Source organism: Corvus kubaryi, unplaced genomic scaffold (assembly GCF_017639235.1).
Source record: "Corvus kubaryi isolate FWS band 111438036 unplaced genomic scaffold, C.kubaryi_AGA036_p1.0 37172, whole genome shotgun sequence".
Classification (NCBI taxonomy): Eukaryota; Metazoa; Chordata; class Aves; order Passeriformes; family Corvidae; genus Corvus; species Corvus kubaryi.
The window spans coordinates 729,190-753,231 of NW_024581047.1; the positions used below are offsets into that span (position 1 = coordinate 729,190).

The following is a 24,042-nucleotide window of genomic DNA, read 5'->3' on the forward strand; positions in this document are numbered from 1 at the left end:
AAATTGTGTAACAGCATTGTACTAAAATCTTTCTATGAGTTTTTAAATATCATCGAGCCTTTCCCTATCAAATTCCTCTTAAAAAGACTTTCTTTCTATCAACTCTTAATGGCATTTTTGATAGTATAATCTATGTAGGCTTTTAAAAATACCATATGTCACAGAATTGTAATGTAAAGCACATATAAACAGCACATTAAAAAGCAGAAATTACAAGACACAAGCACACCCTAAAAGCCATAAATTCAGTGCAAAACCCCATTAATTGTGCAACCAACTTTAAGCATATCTTCTGGGTATATAAATTAATTTTTAATGTCAGAAAATGGTCTGATAACACTTGCAAGATTGGGAAGTTTCATCCATGAGCATATAAGGGCTTGAAATGAAAGCTGAAAAAAGACTTGGTATCTCCATGGTATCCAGAACTGGGTCTGAATATAACTTCTCAAACTGTAGGAGGAAAAAGAACTAACTTTGCTACCATGGAAACAGAACAGTGGAATATAACTGATTGTTACTTGTCTGCCTTTACAAGACCAATTGCTAAAATGTTAAGGCCTTCATTAATATGGGTAGTTTTGTTTCCACCTGAGAAGTAAACCTGCTGGAAAAGGAACAAGGATAAGCTCACCAAACAAGGGAGAGCAGCCCAGGAATGACAGGCATTTCTAGGAAAAGCAGAGGATTAGAGAGGTGAAAGAGAGTAAGAGGAAGATCAAGAAGGAAGATATCCTGGTGCCCAAAGAAAGGGTTTGGTTTGATTAGTGAGACAGCAAAAAAGGCCTTTACAGTGAAGGGCTGGATCCTGGCCATGCTAAAATAAACCTTATGTATACACTCGGTAGCAAATCCTGGATTGGTGTTACTGCTTCCAGAAACCATGCATGTCTTTCATTTCTTAACTTACTTTTCCTTTGCTCTTCGCTGGAAAATGCCACCCTCTTTGGATGTGTCCAAAACACCCAACAATTACCGCCTGCACTTTCCTCACAGTTCGTGGGGTTCTGCAACATGAGCCACAGTCTTTTACTTCACTGGTAGCATTGCTTCTCCACACTAGACAAGATTGTGAAATGCTGGATGATCTCCTCATGGAACACCTGCTCTCCCTGCCTGCCGCTCAGCTCTCCCGCCCTCACCGCCCTTCAGCGCCCTGAGGGCACAGTCCCGCCATTAAACCACCCCTCAGGCGGCAATCGGGCGGGTTTCTATTTCCCTCGGGAGCTGGAAGGTCTCCTGAGGATGTCACCGGCTTTATAGTGCAGCTTTTTTTGTGGGAGGATGTGAATGTTCGGAGTTCTTTGGTACCTGTTTTAGGACTGTAAGGTAGTCGGAAAATTATCGCTTCAGGTGCTGAACGAGAAGCAGAGCTGTGTTTGTTATACTCTGCTTCCTGGGTTCTGAGGCCGGAGGGCACCGCTGAGCCTTCACGATAACCCGCCATTGGGGCTGCCCAAGCGCTGCGCCTCCTTGAGGGCGGGACCGCCTTGAAGGGGAGCGGTTCGCCATCTTAGGTGCCTCCGCCCCCTCGCGCCACGTGACGCGAGCGGCCGCCATCTTAGGCTGCCCGCGCGGCCGGGCGGTCACGTGCGGCGGCGCTGAGGGGACGTGGGGCCGGGCCGGGGCTCTGCGGCGCCATGGGGCAGTGCGGCATCACCTCCTCTAAGACCGTCCTCGTCTTCCTCAACCTCATCTTCTGGGTGAGTCCGGCCGCGCCTCGCGAGGGACGGTGGCTCCGGGCTTCTAGGTCGGAGCCTGACCCCGAGAGCGCTGCGGGCCTCGCTCAGGGGCCGGGAGCCCCCTCCACCTCCCCGCACGGGTTCAGTTCGTATTTAAACCCTTTATTTTTAAGGGGCGTCCTGAACCCCTTCGCGGGGTGTGGGGTTCAGTGCTGGGCGCAGTCCTTTCCCTCCCCTCGCAGTCCTCCCCCCCGAGTTCCAGGGTGGGGGGAGCTGAACCTGGCATTGAAGGTTTAACGAGCATTAGGGATCTTGGGGTAGAGGCTCTTGTGTAAGTGAATGCAGCTTCTCTCTGTAGCATTATTGAGCTTCTCAGGTCTCTGGCAGTTTAATTTTTGTAGCCAGTTTAATTTTTGTAGCGCTCTTCTGGCCATCTCGGGTTTGTCCACTTCGGGACATCCCAAACGCTTCGCGCTGAGTATGGGGCACCGTTTTCTTCCTGCTATTGGTAACACAAAACTAGAATATACGTGTTTATATATTTATGCTTCACGTATTCCACTAGCCACGGTAGCGTTGTAGGATTTATGCATTGCTGAAACCTCCCACAGCTACACTGATAGTAAGACAAAAGCTTACAAAAGGCGAACAGTAGGTTGCTGTAAATGACCTTTCTCAGGATGGACCTACAGGCTCTAGCTTGGTATTATGTTCACTGTAATAATTGGCTTGTCAGAACAGCATAACTCTTAAATGAAATCAAAGAATAGTCTGTAGATTTTTAAGAATTCCCTTTGTGCATTTAGGTACTGAATTTTTCCTGCTCTAATCCTAGCTCCAGGAACAGAATATCTGTTGTTCCAACTGTTCAGAGATTTCATCTTTGAAAAAGTAATAGGGGGTAACAAGCTGTTGGAACATAAAAGTGTAGCTATCTCTAGCTGCTTCATTTACTGTTGAAAGTCATATAAAATCTTACTAGCGCTACAGGATGATTGTCTGAATTTTTACAAAGGAATGCTTCTTATGGGTGCCTGGAAATGAATCATGGTCAGGGAAAATGCATATCTGTGCGTTCTCACCGGCATTTGCCTATACAGGTGCTCTGGGAGAGGAGCAGTGAAGGTGAGGCATATTTGGCTTTAGGTGGTGCAGATTAGAAGTCTGTAATTCTGGCTGAGGTGCATAAACTCCATTCTTTATCTTCAAAGTGAAAAGTAGTGACATCAATCTCTTAGTCAGGCCGTAAGGTTGGAATCTGCTTTCTTGGGTGTGGCTTTTTGTTACATGCATAGTTGCAAGTGGCATTTTAAAAGTTCTTTAATGGCTCGTACGTCATATTTAAAAGTTTTCGACTGGACGCAGTTTTTGTGTGTTGCGTTCTTGATGGCACCTTGAAGTAGATTTTTCTTTAGTTGCTGATATAATAATGGCTGTTTGGAGTAATGAGCACAAGTTCTGTGTGCAGTTTCTCCCCCACTCCAGAAGCTTAGTGATAGGTATTGTTTGTTATCTGCTGTATTTAGTAATTTAATTGCATGTTGGAGTTGGCAGTTATTAATCTCATACAGTGGTGGGGTCACAGTTATTTTGTGTAATGCTGAACCTCATGCGTTACGATTTTTGATTTCTTTTGAGACAAACTTGGCTTAATTTAAAATGGCCAGATTGTATTTAGGTAAGATGTACTTCATGTCAAATTAAAATGTCATCAATCTTGTATTCTGTAAACCACCTCCAGCCTAAGAAGTCAGCATGTGCTGATAGCTTTCTGGCAGATAAGTGACTGGGTTGCTTGTGTTGGAACAACCTTGCAGCTCATTAGCTGCATGTAGAAAGAGGCAGGCTTTCTAAAAGTGAGAGTTACAGAAATCAGTGGTTTTCCTTTCTTTAGCAAGTGATAGTCAATAGCTCATTTGTTGACTGAGCTGTGTATTTGGTGCCCATCTAGTTGGCAATATAATTGCTTCTGTGCTATTACAGAAGTCTTTTGCTTGCCATTCATATGTACTTCCAATATTGATAATTAGATCATTCGACTTTCCCCTGAGACTTGGCAATAGACAAATGCCTATAATTGGTCAAGAAACGATGAAATCTCCTTTAATTGCTTTTGTAAATTTAGTACCTCCACAAGGTTTCATATACCAGTCTTGTGTGCTACCATTATCTTCATGGTCATCTGTAGGAATAGCAAGTTGTTACTACACAGTGGATTATAACATCTTCCCCTGCCTCCCCCCCCCCGCCATGGGTCTCTTATTTGTGGGAGGATGTGAATGTTCAGAGAGGTTTTATATCTGTCTTATGACTGAGATGTTCAGAAAATTATCAGTGCTGGGAAGAAATACCAGAGATGTGTTTGTTATACTTTGTAGTCTAGGTTCTAACTTTTTTACTAATGTTTTTCAAGTCTGAAAAAGGCAGATCAGACCTTGCTGACAGGTCACAGCCACTTACCATCTACAGCTACCAATTTCAATTTTACAAGTTCATCTCCTTTTGAAGAGTCTTGTGCTACTTGTTAAATTTTAGTTGACACCATAAAAAGTCATTTATTGTCTTGTGAAAACTTCTTTCATACTGTGTAAAATTCTTACATGAGCTGTACTTTCCTACATGTTGGTAATTACTACAGGATTTTTATTTTTTAAAGAAAGTGGGCTGTGGAAGCTGTCTAACACTAGAGCAGATGCTAGTTTATCATCCAGAAAGCTGGATGGACTTTACTCACCTTTGCACATCTTTGGTGTGGTATTTCGACAATTCAGCAGAGTTATATTTTCAGGGGTGTTGAGCATTGAGTGCATCTTCTGTAGGTGCCCATATGGCCTTTAAAATACAGTTCTGTAAGAAAACAGTATCATGACTGGTAGTCATAAAGAGTAACAGAACGTAGATTTTGCGTGGAACATGTGCTTGAGTTTTGTCGAAGAGTACTGAAGGTCAAAAATACTTTACCAAGAAATGCATTGATAAGAAGCATCGGTTAAAACTTACCACTCTTAGACCAGAGGAATACTGATCTGATTAATGTTTCTCATCATCTTGTTGCTGTGAGTTAAATTTTGAGTAGAAATTATAAATGATACAGGAAAATCGATCCTTCAGTTGACCTTTACCTTAAGTTTGCACAAGATTTATTTGGCCAGCTGATGACTTCATGTTCATTTAGGGGATGCTGAGTCCTTTAAGGAAGGATATTGCATAGGAAGTAATTGTGATGTAAAAGACAATACAGCTTAGAAGTAAAATAATTCAACTTCTAATACGTATGTCTTCATAATCAGGAAGATTTTTTTGTGACCTTGATGATGAAATGTTGATAATGACTAATTGCAAAAGAAAAATTATAATAAAGTATTTGAGTATAGCACGTTCTTCAAGAAACCTCCTAAATTTAAAGTCTGCATAATTTTGAAAGGGGAAGAAATATATTTACCTGGAAAAAATACCTAAAGACTGCTGTCAAATGTGTTTGTGTGCCCTTAATTTAAGGCTTCATGCTGTGACTTGCATAATTCAGTTGAAACCAGTTTGAAGATGAGATGAAGACAAAAATGCTAAGGAAATGTTTTCAGTCTTAGTTTAGTTCATAGGATAGAAGGATAAAATATCCAGAGTTCCATGTGGCCTTGCTTCAGAAAAGGGTATCTGTCTATTTTACATTCCCAAAGAATCTATGTGCTTTGACAGCCTGCTCTGCGAAAATAGTGCCGAGTCTCCTGTGCTTGCTGAGGTTTTTATGTCTCACCTCTGTGTCCTTCTCCTTGAGAAAAGGAATGAACTCTGCTTCTACAATTCTTTCAACTCAGTAGTTGCAAACTATTCGAGTAGTTCTTGTAGTATTCAGCTGGCTTGAAATCATTACTTTGACAGTTCATTTGACTAAGCTGTTATAAAACATTCTTGGTATGATTGTTTAGAGAAATCTTGAGTCCTCACTTCTGTGGAGCACAAATGCTTTCTACAAATTTGTGCTCCCTGCACAGCTTGGGCATGCTCACCACAGTGCAGTGACCAGAGTGTGGGAAATGGAGTATTTTCTTAGAGGAGCTGCAGCAGTCCATGGGTATGTAGTGTGTTTTGGGATTTCTGCTAGAAAAAAACAAAGAAAATGAAGCAATGAGAAAATTCATTGAAATTTAGTAGTAGAAAGGAAAAGTAGAGCTCACTTTCTCTTCTTACACACAGCAATAAGCCCAGTAATTTCTCTAGTTTTTTGTGAGCTTGAGAATAGTTACTGATCTGATCTTTAAAACAAACTTCTTGAGAGTTCTTTGGTCATCAAAGACTCTAATTGATGGATGATCCCAGAGGTAACTTTGCAGGGATTACTTGACCAAAGCCCTTTGGTTTTGAAAGACAGTTGCTTCTGGATGTAAAAATGGAACATTTTCTGCTTCTGCTGCTATGGTAGTGTGAAGTGAGTGTATCCTACAGGATTGTGTAATGGTTTGGAACCCTGTGCATTAGAGAATTTAGTTTTTAAATTAAAAAGTTAGGATTTAAAACTCCCAAGTGTTGTACCATCTGAGTGATTTTTCTTAAAATATTTGAATATGAGTTTTCAGATAGCAAACATGGGCCAGGTCCTGAATTTTAGTAATAAATACTTTGATTTGCTTTTAAGCAACATGGTAGTGTTGCTCATGTTTCTTTAGAGGATGAGTTTCAGGTCTTTGCCTGTGATTTTTCAGGATTTTTAGCATCTGGTCTTGAACTTAAAAGTCGATCTAATTCCTAACAAAAACAGGTTGCAAAGCTAAATGTGATACCTTTGAATAGTACAGAGAATCTGTAATATCGCTTTACCTGGTGAATGTTGAAGCACAGAGTGATCATCATTGTTCTTGTGCAGAGCAAGGAATCTGGAAAGACTAGAGCACCAGCTCAAGTTACAAACCCTGGTGACTAAATAGGTGTAAAAGAATGGCTATATTGTTAACTTGGCTTCTGGCTTTGAAGAGGTAAAAGACTGCAGATGCACTACATCTTGCAGTTAGTGACACTTCAAATATATACTGCCAAATGCAAAAGCAGCCTAGCTCAGCCTTTTGCTTTAGCCTAAAAAGCTTTTGAATTTGAGGTGTTTGGGCATGGTGTTGTAGAATTGAATGTGGCTAGTACAGACAGAGCAGTCTGCCTTGCTTGAATTTTACAGGGCTTGTTTGTTTTATAAGCCTTTAAGATAATTTTAACTGTGTCACGAAGCTGAATGGAATTGCTGTATTTCTTCTCCCAAAGGATTTTGTAAGACAGTTATAGCTTGGTGTTCAAGTTAAAGTATTACTGATGAGAACAAAGAGAAGAGTGTCAGGAAACCATTGGGTTCTAAGCTGGCTATGCATCAATTTCAGGAAGCAGAGAAAATACCAAGTATGGGTGTGGGTTTGTTTGGGAGGAGTGGAGAGGAAGATACACAGCAGTGAAGTGCTGAAAAGACTTTAAGAGAAATAAACCCCAGAGAGATCCTCCAGGGCTTTTGAGGTTAAGGAAATAAATTTTGAAGAACAGAAAGCTAAAAGGAAAATCTAAGAGTTTTCATCATCCCCTTCTTTTTATGACAGTAATCTGGCTATGAGTACTCTAGTGTTGGAAAGAACCAAAAATGTCAGAAATACCCTAGAGGTCAAATAATGGAGAAGTGTGGAAAAATCCCCACTTGTTAAGGTACTGTTCTAAGAAGCCCAAAAATCTGGAGGTGGACTGCAACACCAGTGTCCCTGCGTGTGGATAGGAAATGTTCAGGAGTTGGTATGTATGGATAAAAGTAACTGTTAGAAAGGATGAAACTGATAAAACTGTAGACTTTCAAAAATCTATCCTGGAGTATACATGTGTTTTGTTTTTTAAAAAACATGCTAGAAAGGCAGTGAGAACAAAGAAACACATTTAATGAGGAAAGTTAGTAATACACATGTTGGGAAAATGGTCCTAGGACAGGGTCCAGATAGAAAAGCTGAGGGTCTGTTAGTGTAAAAGGCTTTTTTTTTTACTTTTTCCTTTGGTTCTTTTTATCAAAGATGATGTAGATGGTCTGTCAGAATACATCATGGGTGTAGTTAACAATCCCATGCTTGAAAGGTATTTCCATAGTGGGATGAATAATTGGTTTAGAGTGGTGTCTGTGTTGCTATCAACATTTACCAGTCAGCAGTGGCGAAGCTGGCAGCAGTAGGAATTCATAAGTAGGTGTCCTTACCAAAAATATTAAATACTCCTCTTGCTTAATTAAATGTCAGATGTGTTTTCTCTGAAGAAGCAGTATTTGCTGCTACCTTCATTTTCTTGGTCAGAGAGTATGTGTTTTTCTTAAAACAGTGAATAAAAGGTAAATTCTAAAGGGACAAACAGTATTTTTTGCCACAGTTAATTGAAAGAGTACCACAAAAGAAATTCAGAACTTTGCTTTGTGTTGTTTTGGGGTCCCAAAGTGAAGAAATTCCATATCAAGGTGAAGAGTAAAAGTATGAACATACAAGTGTTGATCAGATCTCTTTGGGAGTAACATTAGTAGGGTAGTGTAAGGAAGCATTTGCTTGTAAATGAAGCTGCAATGTCCATGGCTGATAAATAAATGATCAACGGAACAAGTTTAAATACCCTGCACTCATCAACTTAGGAAGCCACAATTTTGGCTTTCAAATTGCTTCAGTGTGTGAGCATTACTGAAAAGATGCGGTGTGTGTTTGCAGCCTACTTGGAAAACAAAATCCCTGAAACTGTTTCAAAGAGCAGCTAGACAGTGTACAGCCTTGTACACCTCAGGGCTTGTGAAGGGTGAAAGCTGACTTTGTGAAATAGGCATGAGCTTAAGAGGTTGTGTTACAGCAGCCGAAAGACTACCCAAAGAACCTTGATTTTTAAGTGAGCTTTCCTAGAATGTGTTGAGTGATGCTTATCATTGTGTCATTAGATCTTCCATTTTTCCCTCCAGTTCTTTGCATAATTGTTGAGTTTTAATAACTCCCTAGAGGTTCCTGCCAAAGCAATAATATCAACCTTTTTCTGAACTGTGAGAGGTCCACATATCTTTAAAATTTGCCTCTGATGAAAAGGATGTTGACTTGCTCAAGCCTTTTGCAACAAGCTGTCTTCATTGACTGTACTTTTATATCAGTGTTTTTAAAGGTTAATTCATCCTAAAATAAATGTGCTGCTTCAGGTTCAGAACTACGAGTAAGATGAAGACAACTGCAAAAAGATGTGTGAATGCTGCATAACCAGTCATGTCCCTAGAACATGCATGTGACCTGGTACAGATTCAGGAAATGCTGCCATCTCTATTCAGAGCATTGAGCAGATTAAGTTGGAGAATTCTTCCTTCAAGTCCTGTTTATCAAAGATGTGTTTGAGCTGTGTGCAGTTCATATATTTGGCTTCCATTTAATGATAGGAAATACATGACTGTAAACACGGTAGCTTTATATTCAAATGTCTTTGACTTGAGCAAGTTTGGACTTTGCAGATTTTCTGTTTACTCTGCAGGATGGTAAACATTGAGATCTGGATTATTTTATGGGTTGTTTTTTTTTTTACGTTATCCTTGTGTCTACTTGTAATACAGACTTCGGGTTCCTTAGATGATTCCTATTTTGAGATAGATGGTTTAAGCATATGTTACAATTTTGGGTGGTTTGGGGTGGGTTGTTCAGTTTTGGGCAGGGGAGAGTCAGTTGGTTTGGGGTTTTTTGTCTTCAAAAAGCACGTGTATTCAGCTTTACACTTGGTTTGCAACAGGTAATAAATGTGCATTTAACTGGCGCAGCAGTGGTCAACATAGACTGCATGCTCTGTATGGTTAGAACTGTCTTGTCTGCCCCTATGTTTGTATGCTGTTTATATCAGTGAATGACACTGTACTGTGTGCCGAGGACCTCATGCTGGAACTGCTGAGCTCTGAAGAGGGAGGGACCCTGGGCCGGTGCAGCCCCATTGATTGAGCAGCTCTGAGCAGTTAGCACAGTAACTGTACTTGTCTTCTGGCTTAGTTTCATCCAGAGTGAGTCCTCTTACATACTCCTAAGACTATTCAGTGATGCAAGCCAGAAGGTAGTAAGTGAAAATCATCAAAAGATGAGAAAAAAAGATGGCTTCCAAAGCGCTTTTCTCATCCCAGCTAAAACACTTCAGAGACCTCCCCCTTCCTGGTTTAGAGCAGGCTGAAATAAATAGTAAGAGCCCCGTGGTTGTGATGTGAAAGGAAAAGGGAGGGCATCTCAAACTTGTTCACATGTAAACTAAGTGGGTAGTGTTGCTGCTTTATAGACTAAGTCTTTTACCTGTTCAAAAAACAGTGTTCAGCTATGATACATAGGGAAGGAGTTTTAATCTTCATGGCTTTTAAACCTTGTGCCAGCTCCAGCAAGTACCTCTGTTCTCAGGACCTTCCTCTCCTGCAGGTTACTTGTTGAAGAGGTAGTAGCAGTAATTCTTAAGAGTATGGTCACTTTATCACAGAGGCAGTGTCTGTTCAGAAACACCAGTTCCTCAACATTGTTCAGAAGCAAAACCTAAGGCCCAGTGCTGTCATGGATGATTAGTCATTATTGTACTATGTATGGAGGGGATTTAATGAAGTCTTCAAACCAGGCAGCTTTTAATCTGAGCAGTCTAAAGATTGTGAAAGCAAATTTTCTTAAAATGGATGTGCTTCTTGAAGTAGGAAAGGAAAGATAACACCTGCAGACAGATTCAATTTTTTTTTTAAGGCTAAACTCCTTTTACTTTAAATACATTCTTCAAATGTATGTGCTTATGCAGTTCATGGTCCAGATTTTTCTTAAACAAGGAGGAAGCCAATTAAATTACGACAAAAGGACAATGGAGTTCACAAATGGTTCTGATTTCAGCTTTGTGGTATATATTCTGTGCCTGATGCCAACCACAGCTGTGGTTTTTCATCTGCCACCTTGTAACATACTATATTTCGAACAAGCATTTTAGTTCTTAGAAATAAGAGATTACATCACTGGCCTGCCATTCACACGCTTCATTGCTAGGCAACAGTTAATGTAATTCCATTGTTCAGTGACACTACTTTGAATCTTTGCTTTGTGTACAGAAAGTGTGTGTCTGCATTTTGCCATGTTGTACCTAATATGGCAGGGTTTGTACAGATGGATTAGCATTTCAACATCTTCTGTGCAAAGGGGTGATTTTGCAATAGCTTGTTCACTCTGTCTGGAAAACATGTCTTGCTCTTGGTCTTTGTTACTGAATTTTTAGTTTTCACTCCCCTTATATCTACATAGCACCTTCTACTGAATGAGTGTGAGCCTCCTGGATGCCTTTAAGATTCCTGCAGAGTACACAATTACCTTTGCTGCAGAAAGAGAGGTGGAGAGGTGAAATGTATTGCTTAAATCCATGCAGAACTGATGATACTTTTGAGCTGGCTCTTAATGTCTTTAGCAGATGTCTTAATGTCTGTAGCAAAGTGCTGCAGGGAATATTCCATATGTAAAATAATATTCAGGTAGTGGTTGTGCAGTATTGTTTTATAGGAAGGAGTTGTGGTAATGTCGCAGTACATGTAGTATGCAGTGGCAGACAGGGCTGAAATCTTGGATATCTTTCTTTTTATGGTTTGTCTTGTTCTGTGCCACACTGAAGAGGCTTCCCAGGGAGGACTTCTAAGACTTGGGACAAAGCCTTGAGCAACCTGCTCTGAATTCATTGTTGACCCTTCTTGGTGCAGGCAGTTGGACTAAATGATGTCCTCCTAGACTGAGTTATTGATCGAGTCTCTGATTCTACACTAGCATGATCCAGCCTTGTAGTATTACAGCTACTGGAGCCAGCTATATGTGTGCCCTCCTCTTCACAGTGCAGGGAGGGGGTAGTTGTAAGGCCAGTGAGTGGGAAAGTTGCCTGGAGGCAGCCTGCAGTGTTCTTCCTCAGATTGGAGCTGAAGTGTGTAACATTCCAGTTGAGTGAGCTCTTGTGTCCAGGGTATGGGTTGGTTTGTAATAGGGACGCTACCCTTTACAGCAAAGTGAAATTCCCCAGATCATAGTTTAGTCATTGCATCTTCTGAGTGCATTTTTTAGCTTGGCCTTGTATTGGACATTGGAAAAGCCTGTCATTGAACTATTCAAATTATACTGTCTGTCATTGCAAATTGATGATTTGTTCTGCAGCAAGTGTGAGGACAGTTAGGAAAGACATTTGAAAAGCACAAACTGATAAGGCCCTTGTATTTAAAAATAAATGTGTGTTAGTTGGCTCCTCAAGCAACAGTTGTCTGTCTTTCACTAGGTCTGCTCAGCTTAAAGATAATGGAAGTATTGATGTGTTGGGATCGTTGTAACTATAAGGGAGGCAAGGTCATAGCAGATTGATGAAAGATTGTCTTAGTGTTTAAAATCTATATAGTTGCAGATTCATCCTACAGGGCTTATTTGCAGTAACTTCGACTTTTTGGGTTTTTAAAAAGGACCATTTTATATAACAGTGCTTCTGAGAACATCAATTTTGCAAGTTTATGGTACATTTCTCTAGGTATTTGGTTCTGCCTTTTAATAGTTGGTGGTTTGTATTTGTTTCTACCTGCTTTCTGGTTGGAATGAGATTTTTCCAGTGCTGTGAACCCTTCAGAAATGCTGTTGTTTCTAGCAGTTCATCTTTCCATAGCAGAGGTTAAAGTTTACAATGTGTATATCTATTTTATTCTAACAGTAGGTCATAGATAGTAACTGGCAAAGTTTCTGAGGAAGGCTGCTTTATGGTGGTAGATAAAATAGTTGTTACCTTGCTGAAGTAAAGGCTTGGTATTCCAATGAACTTACCATGTTTTTGTGCTTGTAGGCAGCAGCAGGCATCCTGTGCTACGTGGGAGCCTATGTGTTCATCACATATGATGACTATGATCACTTCTTTGAAGATGTCTATACACTAATTCCAGCTGTTATCATCATAGCTGTGGGAACGCTTCTTTTTATTATTGGACTTATTGGGTGCTGCGCTACAATTCGAGAAAGTCGCTGTGGACTGGCTACAGTAAGTGCAGAGCTCTTACAGAGTGTTGGCCTGGTGCATATTTGTCTGCCTTCTCTCTTAATAAACTCTTAAAATATTACTTAAAGTTTTTTCTTTGTGGCCTTAAAAGTTTTTTCCTTAATTTTGTTAGGAACATCTTGTTTCAGTTTTCTGTTCTGAATAAAGGTGTTAAATTAAACAGTTGTAGCAGCAGAAGGCGTCTCAGTTTTACCTTTTTTAGAACTGTGGTAATCTTATTAAAAAATGTAAAACCATATGATTAAGTCATAACAGTTTTTAAATCTCACTTTTATCTGTTGTGGTTGAAAAGCTGAATTGGAGGGAGAGAAGTTACTCAGGAGCCTTCTTGCTTTAAGTGTCTTGCATCAAGGTTAACTGAGGGTTGTCATAATGTGTGATTATTTTCTTCATGGCTTCACTTGGGACACTTGGTTTGCAGTATTTTATGCCATGTGTTTCCAAGCGTTTGAACTGTAAGTTTGGCTTGAAAACTGGGTAGGGAAGAAGAGAGTCTTGTATTTAAACTGTCCCCACAGCGGGGTCTGGGGCTTCTTTTGTTGAATGCTTTGTAGACTTCTTTAACAGCTCATTTAAAATGTGCTATTAAATACAGCAAGACAAATGCATAGCTTGCTGTCTTTGGCTGTTGTTACAGAGCTTAATCTGAAGAAACATTCCCTTAGTCCATCTACCACTCTTAAGTAACTGCCTGGGTAGCCTCTTTGATGAGACATTCCTATTTATCTAAGAAAGAAGATTGAAAGAAACACTTGATTGAAGACATCCAGTATGGTATTTTCAGTACTAATGACAGCCTTACTTGCCTGACTGGGCAGCTTCTTAATACTTGGTGAAGTTATGAATGCTGAAGTTTCTTGAGTGAATTCTGGGGTCATTTGGTCAATTTAAGTGCCTGCATTAAATTATCTGTTAAATTACAACCTTGCCTCAAAAATAACTTTAAATAGAAAACTCTACATGGAGACTTCCATTAGGTAAATGAATAAAACTATTTGCACAAACACTCTTGATTGTATTTTACAGTTTGTGATCATCTTGCTCTTGGTATTTATCACCGAAGTTGTGGTCGTGGTTCTTGGATACATTTACAGAGCAAAGGTAAGAACTTCTCAGTTTTAGTAGATGTTTTGTTGTGAACTCTAACCGTAATACAGAAATTTAATCTTTACTGTATTTGATTCTGTACAACTGTTAATGGGTATTTGTTAAGGGAATAAAATCAAACCTCTGAGTGTATTAATTTGTGATACCAGTATCTTAAAATTTAGAACATCAATGCAGAGAGCTATCTTGTAGGCAGAAAATTACCTGGAACATATCCTTAATAGTTAAACAGTAGAAGGGAGTCAGTAATCAGTATCTTTACATTTTCCAGATGGTCTTCTAATTTATTTATGCTTTGACTTTGTGAATGATTGAGGCTACACAGTGTTTGAACATACCGCATATCAAAACAATATGCCATAACTTAAATGTTGTCATGTGTTTTGGTGTGCAATCTAACACTGCATAATAATAAAATTAAATAGATTGAATGTGTTAATGTATACTTTCTAGCTTTATACAGGTTGTTGACAGGGATTATAGCTAAAGAAATTATGACTTTTCCCACTGTTTGTTTAATGGAATTAAGAAACAGGACCAGAAAAATTAAATTAAATGTATTTCTACCAGCATAATATATGGCAAAAATATACTACATGGTATTAGAGATGCCACAATGTAGCTTGAAGAAATTTCTAACTTGCACAGTTTACTGGCTTTTGATATGTCTGTATCTAAGTTTTGAGGGGAAAAAAAAATTACCAAAGAAGGCATTTTAGCTGTGACATGGAGTATGTATGCAGTGCACGATACTCAGGGGTATGTTACTGGCAAACTGAACCACAGTACCATTTATCTTTCTTTGGCCTTTTGTGTCCTATGAACAACACAGGTCTTACTGGTTCAGCATTCTCTCCTCCTTGCTTTCTCCTGCTATCCTGAAACAAATGGGGAGACAGCTGGAAAGTAAAAGTGGTGGTTTTGCTTGGGTCCCAGGGAAGGCTGCTTTGAGTAAGCAGCTGACAACACGACCTTGAAGTGTTTGTGTTACAGACCTGTTGCATAACACTTAGAATAGACTGCTTCAACAGAAGTGCTCTACTGGCCATGCTTGAATTCAGAATATGTTTTTCTTTGTGCTCTACATTTGATTTCTGATATCTTGGTAGTAAACTGAGATGATCATTTGGGATTCTGAAGTTTGTAGTGGAAGTAGACCTTAGAAGCCACTGAGGAAAGCACTACAATTCCAGGGGAGTAGGAAACATGTTGGGTTCTTACATGTTGATTTGAATGGTTTCCTTCTGCTTCAGTACTTGCAGAGGTATACTTTAATATATGCAGGAATTACCATGGATCTGATCTGGATGAAGCAGTAGCAATCTTACTTTCTTCCATGTTCCCATCTTGAAGGGACTTGCTCTTTTTCAGTTAGCAGTAATCACAGCAGATGAAAGCAGAGGCGTGGATCTTCCTTGCCCAGCTGTGTGTTCCTGTTGCCTCTCTTTTTTTGATTGGCTACCATACAGTTTTCATTGCAGTAGGTAATGCAGGGCCAGAGCTTGGGAGAAGAGGGAAGGTTGTCTGGTTTTGGTGGCAGCATGGTCTTATGTTAAGCTGTTTGTAGAAGTCAGTATTTGAAACCTGAACCTTAAGTCTTTGGAAAGGACAGATAGGTTTTGTTAGTAAAAATGGCAATTTTCTAGTACCCTGTAGTATCTAGCATCTTAAACTGTTGTTTCAAGTGCAACAGAAATAAACAGAAGTAAATTTATTACTAGTGAGCTGGGAGGGGAAATCTGCTTAGCCTTCTGATTACTTTTGCTAGGATAAATAAGTCCACTTTATGCTTTGTTCATTTTGGTCTGTTGTTTCTGACAAGGCATCTGTGGGAGCCTTTTTGGTTTTTTTAAAGGCACCTGAATCATGTTATTTTGTGTTCACTGTACAAATTTCCAAACAAAAGAAAAGATTAAAGTCATAGCAGTTGTTGGTACCAAGTAACATTGAGCATAATGTCTCAAGGAAGTGGCACTGTAATCTCTTAAGATACAATTACTGATCTTAAATCACTTAATTTTCCAGCATGGCTCTGTAAATCTGTGTGTGTTGATCCAGTTCAGATTCTTTCAGAACCATGTGAAGCATGCCCAGGCCATGCTGAGATGGACTGAGCTGCTGCAGAGTCTGCCAGCATTGGTCCTTAGCTGTAAAAGTAAGGCTTTTTGGAAGTGGCACTAGGGATTAAAAAAGGCTTGGTTGGTTGAGGACCCACTGTTTTTTTTCCTCTGTAGGTGTAGGGGTTCACTCTCTCCATTTTTCATTAAACCTGCCAGTTAGCTAGAGCTGGTGATTTCTCTTTGGGTCCTGTAGAATTTGCATGGTTTTCAGGAGTAATGTTGCCCTGACTGAACCACAAGCCAAATGATGCACAAACAAGCACTGAAATAAATTATTTTAAAATGTATATGACAACTTGAACAGCTGTTTTGTTGGAGTTGTAAATCACATTAGTTAAATCATCAATTGATTTTAAGCTGATCTGAAAAAAGTTGCCTGTGCAGGCTAAATTGACATTTATGCATACCTATCTTGAAATAGGCAGTATTCTTGAGGAGGGGGTGGTGGTGGTAGAATTCAACTTGTGCTATTGCTGCAGAAAATTCTTCCATTAAAGTATTTAAAGGAATGATGTGTTGACAAGACCTTCCTACTGTAGCTTGCAAGTCTGAAGAATATGCGTGCTTAGTGCTCAGTCCTAAAATTACATTCCTTGCACATAATTCCTGTTGAATATGATAGAAAAAAATCAAGTCAGAGCTAATCTTAAAATTGCATAAATGTTTATCTACACTAAACTGTGTATTATTTAAGTAATAGTTTACAGTAAAATACAGTACTTAAAAGGTTCTAGTAGGATTTCCTCCAAACTAGGAATCATAGAATGGCTTTTGAGGGGACAAGTGATGGGTCTTGGGTGCCGTCCATTTCTAACGCATGTACCTGACAGCATCTTGACTCATTTGCAATAGTTCTAAGACCTATTGCAGTAACTGTTGCTGTATACAATGTACTTCCCTTGGTGTTCCTCAGGAAGCTTTGGAAGACCGGGGCTGAACAGAGAGCTTGGTCACTGTGGGATCAGCCAAAAGGTGTCTTTGAGAATTTACCTGTGCTTCAACCAGAAGTGTAGGTCATATGACTTAGTACCTTTTGATCCCAATATCCTTGTAGTCCCAAGGGGAATGCGTTAGCCCAGATGGTTATACAGGTTCTGGTTTGGAACTTTGAAGTAGAAAGGTGAGTGCATGCTCTTATGGAGAGCCCTTAACTTCACGAAATGTCTGCCACAGTGTCATAGGAAAAGCATGTTCCTTTTCTGAGAGACGTTGCCAAGCTACTTTGCCTAAAATCTTCTGGGAAGTAGCTGCCTGGATTTTTCTTCTCTTAGCTGTAAGCTAGCAACACCTTTGCAGAAGCCAAGTTTGAACTTCAGGAAGCTGTGCCACCAAATTATGCTGATTTCAGATGGTGGGGAGTTACCTTGGTTTCCTGAAATGCTGTAGTTGGAAGCAGAATAATTTTACCTAACCTGTGCTACTTCAGCGGGTGAGCTAATGCAGATGCTTTCCTACCACTTCCTAGGTGGAGGATGAAGTTGATCACAGCATTCGGAAAGTATACAATGGATACAATGGGACAAATCCTGATGCAGCCAGTCGTGCTATTGACTATGTACAGAGGCAGGTGAGATGGCGACTTTTCCACTCCTTTCTGTCCTTAAAACACAGGTGCTCTTGCTCTGCTGCTTGTGTCAATGGCCTTCCTCCATTCTGACAAATCTAGGAAATTGCTGAATGGACAATAAATAGCTTAACTCGGTGAAAATTAATACTGTGATATTGCTGATGGGGAGATAAATTTTTATATAATTAGCTATCTGGCAATCTGTGCTTGTATTCAAATATGTAGGACTTAAGTATTTTTCTGCAATGGAGCATAATATACTTGTCCTCCTGGTATTGCAGTTAGAATTGAGTTCTTTACCCCTCTGATTTTCCAGCTGCGCTGCTGTGGGATCCATAACTATTCAGACTGGGAGAATACTGTCTGGTTCAAACAAACTAAAAACAACAGTGTTCCCCTCAGCTGTTGCAAAGCAGCCCTCAGCAATTGCACTGGCAGTTTGACCCACCCCATGGACCTTTATTCGGAGGTAAGCCAGCCACAGCATGAACTTACACAGCCGTGTGCTTTCACTGACAATTCATGTTTTTGGGGGGAAATCGTCTTGGGTGTATTTGCTTTAACAGAAAGTAGATGTGGTTTCTTGTGGGGTTGGGGGGGGAATCCTCTCTCTCCTCTTTTCATCTGTGAGTAATTTTCATCTAATTACTTTTTTTAGTATGTGCATTATCTTTCTGCCCTGTGTGATGCTTTTGGGGTTTCTTTGTGTCTAAATATGGTTGCCAGATTGATACATAAGAAGCCTACTTGTTTCTCAGGGGTGTGAGGCTCTGGTTGTAAAGAAGCTTCAGGAGATCATGATGTATGTCATCTGGGCAGCACTAGCATTTGCTGCTATTCAGGTAAGAGAATATTCTTTATTTGTTAACTTCTTTCAAATTAAATCTAAACTGCGGTACAGATAATTAAAGTATGCAGATACGGATATTACACTTGAACACAGAACTTCCCACTGCTACGTGGATGTGTATTCTGTTAAAGCTGAACAGTCAGTATTATATGTAGTAATCCACTCTGATGTCAATGGTAAATTATTTTTTGAAAACTTAATTATCTAGATATTAAATATCACAAATGTCCTCTGATGGCATTTAACACTTGAAGAATTTGCATAGTGTTTAATTTCCAGCTTTTAACCACCTCATTCTTCATACTGTTTTAGAGGTACATCAGCTTAACTACACTTCATGGTGTACAAATAATGTCATGAACACCCAGGAGATCCACCAAGGTTTTTGATAGTGTGCTCTGCTCATGTGCAACTGAGCTTTGCTGTGTGTCTTGAGGATTTCTTGGGTTCTGGACTTAAGCAAACAAAGAGGCTCTAAACTAGAGACCCTTCCATGAACCTTGTTACAGTTACCCTGGTCATGAAAAGGTAACTGAGGAAATAAACTAATGTGTATATTAGTATTTAGTAAATTTTAGGGAAGAAAAAAATACTAGAACTGTCTCTCAAACATATTTGTAAAACTGAAATTTTGAATGCTCATCAACTGGTGGACTTAGTACATTGAGGACATTTATTTTCAGACTGTGCCTATGTTATGGTCTCTGAGTAATGCAGTACATATGCTGAATCCCAGGAGACTTAAAAACTATTTTCAAAGTTACTTTAGTGCTCTTAATAGCATTTGAATTCAGAAAATACACCTGTCAAGTCCAACAGTTGAAGCACTTCTGTTTTCAAAAGCAGCTTTTAAGCCAGATTGTATGTTTGAAGGTAAATAATCTTTTGCAAACACTCTTGTGAAAATAGGGTTCCCTTTATATTTCAATGCTACAAGGATGTACTCATAGTACTGTATTACAGTAATGTTGAACTATTCAGACCCAGACTACTTCAGCTATGGAACTTCAAATTTGGTGAGATCTGTGCTTAGTCTCCTGAAGGGAAGGTATAGTTTTAATTGTCTTTCTTAAAACTTTAGTTGTTAAAGTAATACTTGGTCTGTTTGAACAATGAAATGTATTTGTGTACTGAAAATTAATGTGTTTATCACAACCCTAGTTACTGTGTCAGATTCTTTTTATGTCGGAAAAAAGTGCATTTTATGAGACTGACTGAGGTGAATCCCAAGAGGAGGCATTATTCTTAGTTTTGGAGTTGGCAGGTTGATGAACAGGTTTGCCCCAAAATGCAGCACAGTTACAATCCTTTCTGGCCTTGGCCCAGAGTTTCTGACACATGCTTGCAATGGCAGTGTGGCTGCTTGCACCCTTCTCTTCAAACTGTTCTATTCTTTATCTCCTGAATTTTGAGACATAAGTTCTGACATCTTTGTCTTTCCCATACAGAATTTAAGTATGTACTTGGCCCAGTTCTCAGCAAAATGGTCTGTGGGCTAACTGAAAGGGAGATAGAATGTAAACTTCAGCACGTGGCTGTAACTTGCGTCATACCCTGTAAACTTAGGGGAGTTATTATGGTTTTTACCATTTGGTGAATTTTACTACTTTTCCTATACCTGCTGCACAGAGTCCCCTCTGAACAGATTGTTTTATGTTATGCAATGAGGCTGTTCAAAGTTCATTACCTCTGATAGCCTATAGTCAACAAATTTAACCTTCAGTAATTGCTTTAAAATTAAGACTGAGAAGAGTGTTTTTGCAAGGCTTGAAATTTATGGACAACTTTGTTTTTTCTGCATAGAAGTAATTTTTGTTCATGTTTCAGTTACCATGGGGATTTTCCAGTGTGCAATAATTCCCTGGTCCCAGCCACAGTGACAGCACAGAACTATTAATAGATAGGAGGTAAACTGAAGGGAGAAAAGACACAGCTTTTGTGGTTTGTGATCATTTACAAAGGGCACATGTATATACAGTCATTGAATTTTTGTACAAAATTGGTTTAGGGAAAGATTGAATATAGTTACTGCTAGCAGGTAAATTAAAACCAAAATTAATGAAAAACTAAACAAACCTTCTGAATGTAGGAGATGTCTAAACTTTCCTGAAAGCTGTTGAAGAGGAGGATGCATGGATCCCTCTTCAACACAGATGTCTAAAAGAGCTGTTCACAGTATTAAACAGCAACCAAAGAGAAACAGACTGAAATGCATTTAAGTGTTTAGAGGTGATAGCATCTTTTTTTAATGACATAATAAATAATGTCTGTAGAGAACATTTGAGGTATGTGAGTCACTTCTGTGTTTATAGGGAATTCTCGAACTATGCTCAGAGACCTCCTAAAGGATATAAATAGTAAAATAGTAACTCAGAAGTTAATTGTATGAGGGTTGTACTGTAGTACCTGAATGTCTGAGATTTCACACAACTCTATATAAATTAAACGTCTCGAGTGAGTCATTGAACAGGGTTGTCTTTGTGCAAATAACTGTAAATGTGATGGAACTACTTTTACTCATTTGATGTATATGGCTAGAATGAATTCTAGCAAAAGACTAAAGGAGGTGTTGCTCTGCATCACACTCTTCATTTTATCCTGGCTTTGAACAGCAGAGAAGTAGTTTTTGTACTTGCAGGCTGTGAGTCTTCTTTAGAGTTCTGTAGCCACTGGCAACTACCATAAACTCTTCAGTCTAGCTGAAGTTCGTTTTAATTGTAGATATTCCCCCCTTACTTAGAAGGGCTATGTCCGTGACGATTCATTTTCTCATGTGACTTGTTTTCTCCTGCTCTGATATGAATAGATCAACCTGAACACCCTGATATAGTTCATGTCCCAGCTTTTTGCAGGAGGGCTTGACTAGATGGCCTTTAAAGATCTGTCCCAAACCATTCCATGACTACTCTATGATAACATATTTAGGAGTCAGTCTGTGAGCTGGAACCACCTGAGTGAAGAGAGGTGCTGTTTTTAACAACAGCTGAAGTGCCATACCACATTACTCTCCATATGCTTTTTTAGACCTGAGCTGGTTTGTGCTGTAGATCCAAGGCAGATAATGCCCTGCAAACAAAGAAGAGTATTGATCTTTACAGCTTGTTCCTTTCCAGGAAGTTAAAAGCTCATACTAGAATTTCATCATGCCTCTTCCTAATCGCTGCTTATTTAGGTTTAGGATTTTTAAACATTCTGTTTTCAGTCTTTCAGCAGACTGGAGTACTATATTGTGTGTACCATCATGTAGTTTTAAAACAGGTTATATGCATTTGATGTCTGCATCAGCCTGTATTTTAAAAAACTCAGTAATTCTCCTTTTATCCCAGTACTATTTTCACTGGGCTTTTGCTGTATCAGTGAGGAAGATCTACACTTGATTGTCTGCTCACCCATTTCGTTCTTGTTTGCTTTCTGTCTGAGGGGATTTTTTGTGTGTATTTTTGGAGTGGATTCTTTTTATAAGAAACCAGTTTACCATCAGGGTGGTGCTTTATAATCCAGAGATAGGACAGGAGCCTCCTGAAGTATTTGCATTTGTGAATAAACTTCTATGCTTACAACCAAATCAGTACAATCTCTTACTTTACTAGAAGCTATTGCCAATTACTGTAGACCACAGAACACAACACTATACCTGGTATTTTTTAGTAGGTACAATCTTACTCTACCTTCAGTAAACATGCAACTTCTTTAAAATATCATGGCCTGTATCCCTGATTATTCATGTGGTTTAAGTTTTGTAAATGGACACAGGGTGATTGTACCCTAAATCCTGGCAAGCATGCCCCAGCACAGTTGTGGTACTGTTGAGTTTTAACATGTCTGAAAGTGAATTATTCGCCTTAGATTTAAGCTTTCTAATATGACATGTTAACAGAGAGAGTTTTACTAAATCTCTTTCAAATGCTCATTCTCATCATAGTAGTTAAGCTGATGCATTTGAATTGCACTTTGATTTTCCAGGCCAGATACGGTATCTAAAAATCTGTACCTTTCATTAAAAAAAATTAGGAATTTCTTCCATCTGAACCTGAATTATTGAGGCAGAATACAAGTGGCTGACAAAAAAAAAAAAGTTTTGTTTAAGATGTCCAGGATAATCTTGTAAGAAAATGAGGCTGAAGTTTGTGGCCCTTGAATTTTGCAGCAGGAACCCAAGCTCTTTCAGGAACAGTCATTTGTTGCCATTTATGTTATAGACAATTACAGTCTTGAAGCATGCTGACAATCTGTGCTGAGGTTGAGTCTCTTGAAGTACCTTCTTTGTACTCAAGCTTGTTCTCTGTTTTTTCTCCATAGCTTCTGGGCATGTTGTGTGCCTGTATAGTTCTATGTAGGAGGAGTCGGGATCCTGCCTACGAACTTCTCATCACTGGCGGAACCTATGCCTAGAAGAGAATTCAAACACGCAGTTCAATCTTCCCCCACTTACGTGGAAGGCGAATGGGCCAGGTTTACTTCCATAGCTTTCTTGCCCCAAGCTCAGTCCAAGCACACCTTTCAGACATGAGGGCAGCCGCACTGTGCACTGGTGACGGGCAAAACAACAGCTTTACACAAATCCATATAATTACCTGTGACTTTCACTGTTTTAGCCAGCTATTCATGTATCTAAATGTTTTAGTATGCTAGTAAACTTTCTAATTTCAGAACCATTTGCAAGTTAAGTGTGATTTGGTTGATATGAAAGTCAAAGGATGTGTGCCTATTTTGGTAGATTACCTCTAAGCATTAACTGGCTGATTCTTGCATATAGAGAGAGGATGTCTTAAACCTTCACTACATGGAACTTTTCTGGCCAAAGCTGTACAAAGGAAGCCAGCTGTATTTAATTTGAGAAGAAAAGGTGTTTTAATCTTGCCCCTCACCAGTGTCACTTTTAAAAAAGAAAAAAACACTTAAGTCCAGTATACTTTATATATAAAGAAATTGTTAAAAAAAAAAAAAAAAACAAAAACAAACCACTAACCAATTTTAGGATTATGTGACTGCAGTTTTGACCTTCAGAGATCCAGTCTTTCAAACATTAGTGGTTTAAAATACAAGCTGGCTTTTCAGGAGTATAATGTATGCACTACTGTTCTATAATGAAATACTTCATTTTTCTATGAAGAGCGTTTTATGTGTTGAGTGAACTGTTAGACTGTAGACCTTAAATTGGTTTGGAAACAATGTAGCCATGTAGAGTAGCAAAGTAGTATGTGAAAGTGATCTCAACTGTAAATAGTAAACCTGATTAAATAAATCTCTGTATATCCTCCCTATAAACATGTCTTGTTTTCTGTTTAAGATTCCAATGTATTTGGTCCAATGCAGTCTGGGTGTGCTGGACACACAAGCTTTGTGTGAAAGCAACAGTTTTAGGTGGCTTTACTTCAATATATCTGTATTTATGATTTGCTGGAAATGTGATTGTATTGTATTTGTTCTTTTGATTTGAAACAATACTAGCAAAACACAGAATAACAAACTTGGCTGAACTTGATGGAAACTGATCATCTTGTGCATACAATTAAGGAAGAATCTGTTGCCTCTCAACACTGGGTAATGAATAGCTTTGCTGTAACTGCTGTATGTTAATTATGTTTTAATGAGTCTTACATTATTCAGATGCTTAGTCACTGCCCTACTTTCAGTGTCTTCAGGTTCCTCCTTCCTTGCAGAAGCCAGGAATGTTCAGAATTTTTACCAGTT

General features: G+C 39.2%; 1 protein-coding gene across 1 annotated transcript; it reads left to right on the top strand.

The window, feature by feature from the left end:
• The first annotated feature begins 1,543 nt into the window (after positions 1-1,543).
• Positions 1,544-23,616, top strand: TSPAN3 (tetraspanin 3). The gene is made up of 7 exons (XM_042021797.1): positions 1,544-1,703; positions 12,495-12,686; positions 13,731-13,805; positions 17,397-17,498; positions 17,815-17,967; positions 18,257-18,340; positions 22,648-23,616. Exons 1-7 carry the CDS (start codon positions 1,641-1,643, stop codon positions 22,738-22,740), a joined length of 762 nt encoding a protein of 253 aa, XP_041877731.1. The 5' UTR covers positions 1,544-1,640; the 3' UTR covers positions 22,741-23,616.
• The last annotated feature ends 426 nt before the right edge of the window (positions 23,617-24,042 follow it).

Coding starts and splice junctions, on each gene's coding strand:
- TSPAN3 (XM_042021797.1), top strand. CDS start 1,641: ATGGGGCAGTGCGGCATCACCTCCTCTAAGACCGTCCTCGTCTTCCTC. Junction 17,968..18,256: donor CCATGGACCTTTATTCGGAG/GTAAGCCAGCCA, acceptor CTTGTTTCTCAG/GGGTGTGAGGCTCTGGTTGT. Junction 18,341..22,647: donor TAGCATTTGCTGCTATTCAG/GTAAGAGAATAT, acceptor TTTTCTCCATAG/CTTCTGGGCATGTTGTGTGC.